The 11119-nt window shown below is 36.7% G+C and overlaps 1 protein-coding gene across 3 annotated transcripts in view; it reads right to left on the bottom strand.

The window, feature by feature from the left end:
• Window positions 1-1130: 1130 nt before the first annotated feature.
• The window catches only part of p4ha2 (procollagen-proline, 2-oxoglutarate 4-dioxygenase (proline 4-hydroxylase), alpha polypeptide 2), a 33541-nt gene continuing 23552 nt past the window's right edge, over window positions 1131-11119 (bottom strand). Inside the window, exons 10-16 of one of the 3 annotated variants that reach the window (XM_030154829.1) lie at window positions 11086-11119; window positions 10560-10613; window positions 7918-7977; window positions 7784-7849; window positions 5848-5916; window positions 5034-5130; window positions 1131-2426 (exon numbers count right to left, since the gene is read on the bottom strand). The exon at window positions 11086-11119 is cut by the window's right edge and continues 66 nt beyond it. In XM_030154829.1, the coding sequence (XP_030010689.1) occupies window positions 2356-2426; window positions 5034-5130; window positions 5848-5916; window positions 7784-7849; window positions 7918-7977; window positions 10560-10613; window positions 11086-11119 (451 nt within the window). In that variant the 3' untranslated portion in view covers window positions 1131-2355. The remainder of the gene's footprint in view (window positions 2427-5033; window positions 5131-5847; window positions 5917-7783; window positions 7850-7917; window positions 7978-10559; window positions 10614-11085) is intronic. The other 2 variants (XM_030154831.1, XM_030154830.1) reach the window with 2 other exon arrangements.

Genomic DNA, 11119 nt, shown 5'->3' with positions numbered 1-11119 from the left:
AGTTGCTTTCCATGGTGCCCAAAAGGACTTGGGTGATGCACCTAAGCCTCTCCATGAACCTTACGAAAAGCCACAAACATCTGTGTTTCCAAAAGACCACATGATGCAGGGTCATATGAGGAGGTGTCTGCACCATCAGACATGACGATCTTATTCATATCCTGCAGAGTGTGGTGTGTCATTAGTCAAATCCTGTCACGTTATCTGTGAAAACTGTCTTTCTGGGTGTGGTGTAAGCAGATTTCATAACTAGTTAGGGGTTTAAACCCTCAGCATGGGTCACGCTTAACAGAGTCACGAGCTGAACGGCATCCACCAGTCCTGCAGGCACAACCGGATCATGTCAGGCGACAGGAGAAATGTGTTTACCTTAGTTATTCAATCGTGTTTCTGTTACTCCAAGGACATGCCTTAGTACAGGAGGGATGAGTTTATCAGGCTCAAGGTACCCCCAGGTCCAGGCAGAGGAGCCAAATATAAACCAAAAACCATAATATAGAGGAACAACACCAAGGATACTAACAACTACGAGAGGCTCCAACACATTCATACACATAGCATGGTATGTTGTTTAATATTGATCTAAAATTGAAGCCGGTGCAGGAGTGTCTCAATGTAAATCCACTGACACAACTAGACCCTACCTCCAAATGAGCCCGTTGAATAAAATATCAACTTCTCACAATAAGCCAGTGCAGTTCATCCCAGGGTCAGTGGTCTCCTTTACCTTGTTTGGACTCTGTTTTGTGTGCTGTTAGATGGTGGGCTCTTGATGACAGACGTGATTGACAGGTCACTCAGCTGCCAAGTCAGACTTTAACAGTGGTACTACATTTGTCACAACGTGAGCTTAGTGAAGTTTGCCTGTTGCAATTTCCCAGCTACACTCCATTGTCCAAAAATGGTCACTTAAAGGTCAACTTGCTTTATTATCCCTGTAGGGAAATTGGGTCTTGTGCCAGATTTTACATATGTGACCCAAACTATATCAGGATGCATATTTGAAGTTTAAAAGTGGTAGCTGTAGTGTTAACACGTTACTAATACACCAAATGCAATAAGAGAATAAGCATCTTTTGAATACAAACTGGAAAAGCATCTGAACAACAAATAAAGACAACCAGGGTTTTAATAAAGGACAGTTTTTATTGACTTGTCTGTTTGTCATCTTTTAATGTAGAAGAAGAGCACACAGTATGACAAGTGTAATAATTTAAACACTATATAAATAAAATGTCATGGCCAAGGTTTAGATCAAACATACTCTGTGCATAAAATATCCAGATGTAACAGATGAACAGCACATTGACAGGAATAAAGCATCATCAAACAGTGAAGTTGTAGCACCCAGACGTAATACACACTTTTGTATGCATGTTCACCTGTGTGAATGACAGGCGCTCATGTGGGCACAGGATGCTTTTGTAGGCTGAAAGGATGGGAGTAAACTGGTTCACTTTGTGGCTTTAGGTTCCAGAGGCACATGGACAATGCATTAAGACCGATTTAGGTAAAAAAAAAAAAAAAAAAAAGGTGAAGGATAATTAAAAAAACAAAAAACAAAACAAAAAAAAATCAGAAAAAAGTCTAAATTTCCAAGATTTTCAGTTTTTGTTTTGTTTTTTTTTTGTAAATGTATGAGATTGTAATCTGAAAGTATTGAATTTTTTTCCTCTTGAGTTCTTCTGGGCTTTTTTGTCACAAATACAATTTTAAAATCTCAAAAATTGTTAGTTTGTTCATTGAAGATTTAAGACTTTAATATCACCAAAAACTCTCCTTGTAAATGAATAACTTGTGTTAATTTAACCTAAATTGGCCCTAATATGCTAATATACACTGCTGTTTATTTTCTGAAATGTATGTTATGTGTCCAAATAACTTAAGAGGTGAATTTAAAATAGAGACAAACCTGAGTATCTTAATTTGGAAAACTTGTGTTTTAACAAACAAGGGCTGTGCTTTAACTTTGCAAATTAAATGTATACTAAATAAAGAAGCAAAAAAGAAAATTGTTCATTTTTGGGCAAAAAATACCTTAGTATTAGTGTTTGGCTTCATTATAGTGAAGAATGTAGGTATTTATCTTGGAGAAAGTTGGGCCGACGTTGAGTATGTATGATAAAAAATGGAAAGAGGATAACCTCTGCCAGCTCCTACACACCAGTGTCAACATTTTCTCATAAAATGTGCATAAATCATTTTGACAATTCCAGGAAGAGAACACACACTAAGTCTTGCAGCATGCACAGTTTGTGTGTTGCCAAAGTAAAGGCACTACAGTGGGTTATTGTGTACGTGTGTGTGTGTGTGTGTGTGTGTGTGTTTGTATTATCAATAAGTTTGGGTAAAACTTCAGTCCACTTCTGTCAGGCCACAAGGTCTTCTGAACTCTTGGCCTCGTTCGTGAATCCACTTGTTTGAAACTGACAAAACAGAGAAAACATTTAGCACATGAGCTACAGCAGAGGTCTCAAACTCATTTTAGTTCAGGTTCCACATTCACCCTAATATGACCTGACGTGGGCCGAACCAGTAAAATACTAACAGTGAAAAAATACAATCACGTTATGAAAAGGTTTACCTCTACAGAGTTTCCTTAAAAATGTGAATAACATGAACAACCTGAAATGTCTTAAGAAAAATAGGCGCAATTTTAACAATATTAAGTCTTTTTATCATTTACACATGTGCATTACAACATAGAGATGACAGTGGATCTACAAATGCACAAAACATTCAGTAACAGGAAGAATATTGGCACAATTACGCTAACTTCTCTGAAGACATTGTAGGTTGTTCACATATGTTCAGGTTATTCACAGTTTTTGTGAAAGGATAGTTTATAAATGTAAACATTTTCATGTAATCTTACTTTTTTACAATAAAATAAGAGACACATTTGTAGTTGTCATTATTTACAGGTTATTATGTTATTATTTTACTGGTCTGACCCACTTGAGACCACTTTGCTCTGTTTGTGGCCCCTGAACTGAAATTACTTTAACATCCTTAATGTTAATGTCTTTGGTGTAATTTTGCATTTGACATATTCATCCCACCAGCTGGACTGGGCCCTGCAGCGGACCAGTTTTGGCCTGTTGTATGTTAGACATCTGTGAGCTACAGTATTTCATTCATTCAGAGATGCACTTAACACTAGTAAACATGATGTGTCTGGATCATTATTGTGATTGTGGCCCCGATACCTTAAAACATATAATTCACACTGTTCAAGATTACACTTTGCTGTGTGTCCTTGAACTGTCCATACATCGGGGTAGATCCTGACCTCACATTCACATGGATTTTGGATGAACTGATCACAGGTGGACAGCTCTAATCCCCCGGTTCCAACAGGATTTCCACTGTTATGTCTCCGATGTGGTTTACTTCCATCCGCAACATCATGTGTCAAAAGTGGAACATGGTTTGTCCAATTTTGTTTTCTTCCTGTTTTTCCACCACATTTTTGTGTGTTTACCACAGATAAGCTACAGATACAGTGTTTTGGGTTCACGTTCACATATAAACAAAGTTCCTACAAATACATCGAGTTATGAATGACAAATATTTTTGCTGGTTTTGTTGTTAAACAAAGTAATCTCATTAATAATTTAGGATGCAGTGAATTTTGTACTCTGTGCTGGTTCTGTGCCCTCCTGTCCACCTCATCAGCTCAGCACAACCTGACTCTTAGGACTGAATGTCACTTTTCCCTTTATGTGCAAACACACATCTGTATTTTCTTTTGAAAATATTGTTTTCAAGCCTCTTCATTTGCTCTGACTGCCTAGTGTGGGCTGAATGGTGCTAGAATGTTTGATACAATTGTAATAATAATAATAATAGTAGTTGTTTATTATGTTGTACAGAGAGAGCAAAGTTAAAAAAAAAATGCGAGTAAAATTCCTTGTATTCTTTTGAAGACTTGGCATTCTGATTCTGAATAAATCTAGTGTCTGTCTTGACACCACTTTATTTACCAGGTGGTCCAGACTGTATTCTGAGCGGCTGTATGTCAATGTGTCGTCCATGCAGGGTGTGTGCATTCACACCTGGTCTTAGACCTGTCCACTTGTGATCAGATCACGTAAAATGAGAGAAAAAGTGGGCGGAGCTTAGTAATGCCCCCGCCTCAGTTGCACCACCCTTTGCCCTTCCTGTTCACTGATACCCTGTCTACCCAGGGATTAATTTTGAGTCTTAACTTTTAATTCTTTTCAAAAACCTTTAAATCTCATTTCATCTCATATCTTGCACTTCAAAAATTCTATGCATAATCAAATATTTTAATGCGCGCTGTTTTTATATTTATTTTTATTTTATTGTATTTCTCTCAAATTTCATTTTATTTCTTGATGTATAATCAAATCTTAATGTATTTTAATATTGTATTTTTTCAATCAATGTGAAGCACTTTGGGCTACAATTTCTGTATGAAAGGTGCTACACAAATAAAGTTTATTATTATTATTATTATTATTTTAAAAATTGTAAAAAAAAAAAAAAAAAAAAATATATATATATATATATATATATATATATATATATATATATAGAGAGAGAGAGAGAGAGAGAGAGAGAGAGAGAGAGAGAGAGAGAGAGAGAGAGAAGGCACATGTAAAGAACATGTGTGTGAAATTTGAAAAGACTGTGATGAATAGTGTCTGAGAAATTGGTTGGATAAATTTTCCAAGAAATTTCAAAAATTTATTTTAAAAAATCCAGAAATTGAAATTCAGCCAGCAAACTGTGTACTGCACCTCTTCTAGTGGTAAGGAAGAGTGTGTGTCCAATTTGAAAAGAATCAGATGAATAGGGTCTTGAGAAATCGGTTGGACACAAATTTCAGACAGGATTGCTGGTATATCTACTGTATATACCCTTTCCTCTGAGGCGGGCGGGGGTATGACATGGTGTGAACATAATCATGTCCTTAAGTAACCTGCCTACATCTGTGAGAGTGAATTTCAGTCTAATTGCGTTCCAAGTGTAATATATAACTGCTGTGTGTGTGAAGTCCAACTCACCCCATTTACTCCCCACTAACACAGGACAGGCTGCGTGTCTGGTCCGGTAGTCTCCCTCACCACTCTTGAACAGGTTGTACCAGAATACTGCTGTTCCCTGGGGAGACAACGGACAAATCCAAAGCAAAAAAAACAAAACATGAGGATTCCAGAGAAAGTGCGACAGATGTTTGTACTGAAAAAGGACTTGGAGCGTAGGTGGCTTCAAGCTGTGACAGTAAAACAAAAACTCATTTTCCTCATCCAAAAGCTTGGCTGATAGACAACTTCAAACACATTTGCAGAAAAGCATGAGGAGGTTGTACTGCAGACAAAAGTACATGTGAAAGACAAACATGTATGGTACAAAAACACACATTTAGGAAAAACAGATATATTGTCTAATGTCTGTCTTCTACTGATAAATACTAAAGAGTTTTGATCCCACCATGGGGAAATCGCACACTTGACGGTAGCAAATATGAAAACAAAGTGCAGGGAAGACAGAAAACAGAAAATATACACTTGTGAAAAAAAAAATAAACAAAATTGCTGTTTATATAAGGATTTATAGAAATTTAGATGTAAGTTAAATATTATACATCCACAGCTTTTCCTTTAAAACAAATCTTTAACATTGTTATAAATGACAGAGAACCAAATGTTCGGAATGTGATTATCGCCATCTCAGGATGATTTTTGGAATAAAACTCCCACACTCCAACTATTTCTGACGCACATGCGTATATATATATATATATATCTGCTATAAACTGTGAAAGTGATAAATCTGTTCTTCCCACAAACACATGGATAAACACTGCGCTGTCATCACCTTTCGAGGCCAGATTGCTGCTCCAAAGTCAGGAAAAACTGTTGCACCTCCTGCTGTTACATCGCTCATCTGAGAAAAGACAACAAACTTGTTGAAAACTTGTTCTGAGAAATAAGTATTTTCAATGAGTCCCAAAGAGGGCATCAACTTAAAAGACATTTCTGGCATTCTACCATAAAGATTTATTGGAAATTACTGGTTCCAAGAAAAAGAAATTATGTAATTACTATGATGATGATGATGATGATCAGTTTTGACAAAGTGTGAACATCAATTACTGGGTGTTAATTACGATGATTTTTGGATAAAGACCTAATAACTGATACTGGGAAAAAAAAACCACAAGAAATGACATGTCACATAACACAGTGTAGGGAAGCGTGTGGAATAGTGAGAGGTGATGAGCAAGGCTTAAGGGAAAAACCCAATTCATTAAAAAAAAAAAAAAAAACCCCACACAGACAGACATACAACACGACCCCCTAAAAATAATCTGGCAATCTTTGTTCAGCATACATTATTCTTATCACATGAGTTACTTACCCTCATAAAGTGCTTAAGTGTATCTTAGATTGATGCCATACTTGGATTTAAATCATACCAACTCAGGGTTTCTGCAGTTTTAAGGAAGATCACTTTATAAACCCATCAAAAACCATCATGCAGTAAATATAAGGCCTACCTCACTACTGCACAGGCACAAAACAACATGAAGGAAAATGTGAATCCCAGAATTCACTATGCAGTGTTTGAGCCTGATCTCACTGATATTAGATGAAAAACTGTTCCAGCTTATTACATTTGGAGTTTTTTTTTGGATAAGAGGAGAAACCACATTGCCAAAACACCTCCAGTGATTTGGAAATGAATTCCGACATCTGTGTTTAATGAAGTGCATCCTTAGGAGTTAGGCAAAGTTTTTTTGTTTTTTTTTAAACTCAAATTATTCCATGGTTCTTATATCAAGGTTCACCACTTACAATAAGCATTTTTGGTTTTTTAACAGCCTTCTGTAACTGTCAATGCATGTCAACTGATTTAAGTTTACGCTCTGCAAACATTCATGCCATTTTTAAAGATGAGCCTCATGAACTTGCGTCAAAAACACTTACAAATGATTAATTATCATTAGCACTGCCTTCATTATCCTCAACCAGGAAATGAGCTAAATCAATGTACACCGTGGATAACAACGTTTCAAATCCCACCAAATCAGAGATGTCAATTTGCACCGTCCTTACTCTATAACAGGACATCTGCATTTGCTGAAATAGGGGTCATTTGCACTTTTGACAGATTGGTATGGTAGTAATATTTGCAGTGAATTATTACAAAATTTCCAGAAGTTCAAAGGTAATTATAGACCTATAATTTCACTGGACCTTTTTGGAAACTTTGGATAAATTAACAATGCAAACTTAAGTACTTTATTGTATTTCTGTTTTTATGCAGTCACAATGCAATTTACCTGCAGAAATTATGACATATTTATGACATCACCCACATTTTATACACAGCACAGATCAATAAGGCTCGACACACCTACATCATGCAACAGTCCTCCTGGATATATTTTATATTGTTAGAAAGAGTAAAATAAAGAGTGGTTTCTACAGCAGTGTGTTAATGGGGGATGGCCAACAAAACTCTCCACAATAAGCACTGGAACTGATTGACACACAAACTAAGAGGTTGCTGTCATCCAGGCTACTGGATATTCAACCCATTTCATTTTGAAGAGATTTCTCCCTGAAATGCATAGAAATATGACAACCAATTCATAGAGCAATGCTCGAGTCAATCAGTCCAAGTCCAAGATTGAACCAGAGCTTATGCATACGCCTGGAAAGCTAAAATACAGGAGGGATGGAGCTGAGATTCAAGGCGCCTGCCACCGACCTCCTTCAACCAACGGCGACCGGATCGATATACTTACGTAGTTTAAAAAAGTTGCCACACGATTTCCAGTGCCTAATCTTTTGAAAGCATCAGGCTCATCTCTCTACAAAGATAAAATTAAAAGGTAAAAACACGTGAAGACGTTGCACGGTCACACACACGTGTACTTACGTAGTTAAGGAACGTAGCGAGTCTATTTCCATCGACCTTGAGGTTGCTGTCAAAAGGACGCTGCAACAGATGTTTACACTGTTTAACCCATCACCAAGAAGACTCACGCTAGGAGTCCGCCACTAAGGGCTTTATCCAAATCAAACTGTCCATTATCTGTCAAAACACCGCATTTACAAGATTAAATGCAAAGTTCATTTGAGTCAAATACATAAAACCATTACCATTAGTATTATTGTTAGTATTATTGTATGTTATTTCTCTAATAGCAGGTGCAAAAACATGTATTAATACCATTTTTTTCAATGCGTTTTTGTTTTACATTATAACAAACTCAATTATTTTAAAGTTAAACTGCAATTAGATATAGCTACATAACACAGAGAGCTATAGATCACATAAAAGTAATACATGTATGTCAGACGTAACATACACGGAGCACACTGCTCATACCTGAAAGTGAGGGCCATTCAAGAACAGTAACTGACAGTGGGAACAAATCAACATGTACACACTCTCACACATTCACACAAACCAACACTACGGCTACGTTCAGACAGCAGACAAATGTGGCCCAAATCTGATTGTTTTTTTTTGCCCATATGTGGCCTGTATCTGATCTGTTAAAGACAGTTTGAACAGCACAATCCAATTTTTTCAATTCTGACCCAGGCCACTTTCATATGTGGTCCTAAATTCAATTCATATCTGATATTTTGCAATGCGACTTCAGTCTGAACAGCCAGGTCAAATTTATCTGACCTTTACGTCATTGAAATGCGACACGTCACAATTCTGCGACCCAGGAAGATGAACAGCAGGAAAAAACTACAACATACCGAGACGAGATGCCTCAATATTTACTTCCATAAACACAGTGTGCGCCTACGTCAGGACCTCTTTAGTGAGGGTCACTTCAGGGTCACATTCAGTTCATAATCAAAACTGATAGAAGTCACATTTAATGTGTAATATTAGACAGACTTTATTGTCATTCAGATACACCAGCGTATACAGAATGAAAAGTCGTTGCATTATGAATATAATATGAACAAGCACACACACACACAAAAAAATTAGGATTTCACCAAAAAATCTGAATTGTGCATTAAGACCTGCTGTCTGAACGTAGTGTAGAAGTCGACTGGTTCATTTGTTTGGCCAAGGATGGTTGATGATCCATCTGTATCAGCAGTACGTTGAGCCACTGTGAGCTTCCATTCCCACTGGAACTATGACACCTTGTATCCATTTTTGGAACATATTTACATCCAGGATAAGGTGAATAAAGTGCTGCAGCCCGAACAGGACCATTAAAAACACAGAATAAAAAAAGTAAAAAATAATAAAGTGGTAGCAATTATAAATAAGGTTTAAATACAAATTATATGAGGGAGCTTCAAAAACTTTGTGGAAAAAGGACAGTTGGAAAAAATGGTTTAAGTTATGAGGTTTATTTTTCAACATATGCTCCATGTAGCCATAAATGTAAAAGCTCCATCACCTTTTAGTTTTAGTGAATATCTGAAAGTTTTGCATTCAGACCAAGACGTCAACATATATCCTTACTGCTGCATTTTATTCCATCTGCAGGCGTCAAAGACAACTGAGGAAGACTTAAGTAATCAGTACTCTAGTTACAACTTCTGTTTTTGTACGGAGACTCAATGTACAGTATTGTCATTGAGATAACTAAGGGAACTTGCATTTAAAGGGGTCATATTTAGCTACACCCACATGTATTAGTCTTTGGTACATTTATTTGTGTATTTGGACCCTAGTAGTTCAAAAAGTTTGAATTTGAACCCTCCAGGTGCTGCAAAGCTATCTTTAGATTCATTTTGGCAAAAACTGAGGGGGTTTCAATTCGTGCTTAATTTGTTAACTCTATAACTAGTTACGTCATGACATTTGCACATATAAGGTCAAGACTTCTGATGAACATTTCTTCGAATCTGCCACAATTGTTTGTCAGCAGCAGTGGTTGTAGTCCGTACTGAAAATATGTCCAAACTTCAAGCTGATGACCTAAAATGTTCAGTTGTTGGTTGAACAGGACAGAGCAGCACAGCCAACAACCTGGAGGTGGTGGGGAGTGAAGTGGCTCATGTGCATTTAAAATGCCAGTGCTCAAAACGACCTTTCTGGTGTCATTACTCAGAAGTAGGGTTGAAGATGGACCTGTGGAGTTGAATTAATGAAGAATTCAGACCCAAGCATAGCATTTACAGTTTATGTAGACCACAAGGAAATGTTTTAAAATGTATAATTCCATTTAAAAAAAGCAAAATATCACTCAGTTAATAAAAGTTGCACTTTACATAAGGGATTTTTATTCCAATTTATGAACACGATAATATAGTTGGTTGGCATTTTAGTTATTCAGTTTTCTAGCAAGAATGGTCATTAGAATGTAGCTATTTACAGTCGTGGGTATTTGGGTATTGATTGTTCACTTTAAATTAGATGTTCACTTGAACAACGGTCTACTTTGGACTCAAAGTCACAGACTTTAGATCCAAATTATAGTTGTTATATTGGCCTTTGAAATCCACTACTGGTCGACCTCTGATGTACACCAAGGCGCACACACACACACACACACACACACACACACACACACACACACCAAGTAAACTCACCCTTGAGAAGTCATAATGTGGCTCGTACTGTCCTCCGACTCCATAGTTAGCAACCTGGTCAGGTGTTTTTTTATGAAAGACTAATGATTAAAATGCAATGATAAACCACCAACGTTAATCTACATTCAGCATTTCATTAACATGCACTACACAATATATTGTTTTTATTTTGATGATTTTATATATTCGATAAACACAGTCTTCATAATATAAAGATGTGTTGGCACCAAACCTCTCCTGTATGTTCTCTAGTAGAGGCATGAGTATGAAGTATGTGAAAAATAAGAAATTATGACAACGTTTCAGTAAATCCACTTTATGTTGTGGTTGTCATGGAAATATCGATTTCATCTTCCTTCTTTTGTAAAGAGGATATAACGGATCCTCGGACTTTGATATGTAATATTCTTTAATCTGTTTCCACTGTAGGAAACGTGGTTGAGTTACGTATTTCTAAAAGAATACTCTCTATGTTATATGTGGCACAACAATGCAGTCTGTGTAATTCTCTGCTAAATCTGATTACCTGTAATAACTCTGCAGTGTCTACTGTCAGGCCT

The sequence above is a fragment of the Sphaeramia orbicularis genome, chromosome 14, assembly GCF_902148855.1.
Source record: "Sphaeramia orbicularis chromosome 14, fSphaOr1.1, whole genome shotgun sequence".
Classification (NCBI taxonomy): Eukaryota; Metazoa; Chordata; class Actinopteri; order Kurtiformes; family Apogonidae; genus Sphaeramia; species Sphaeramia orbicularis.
The sequence above is the reverse complement of the archived record's forward strand: the minus strand, read 5'-3'. Positions and strand labels throughout refer to the sequence as shown.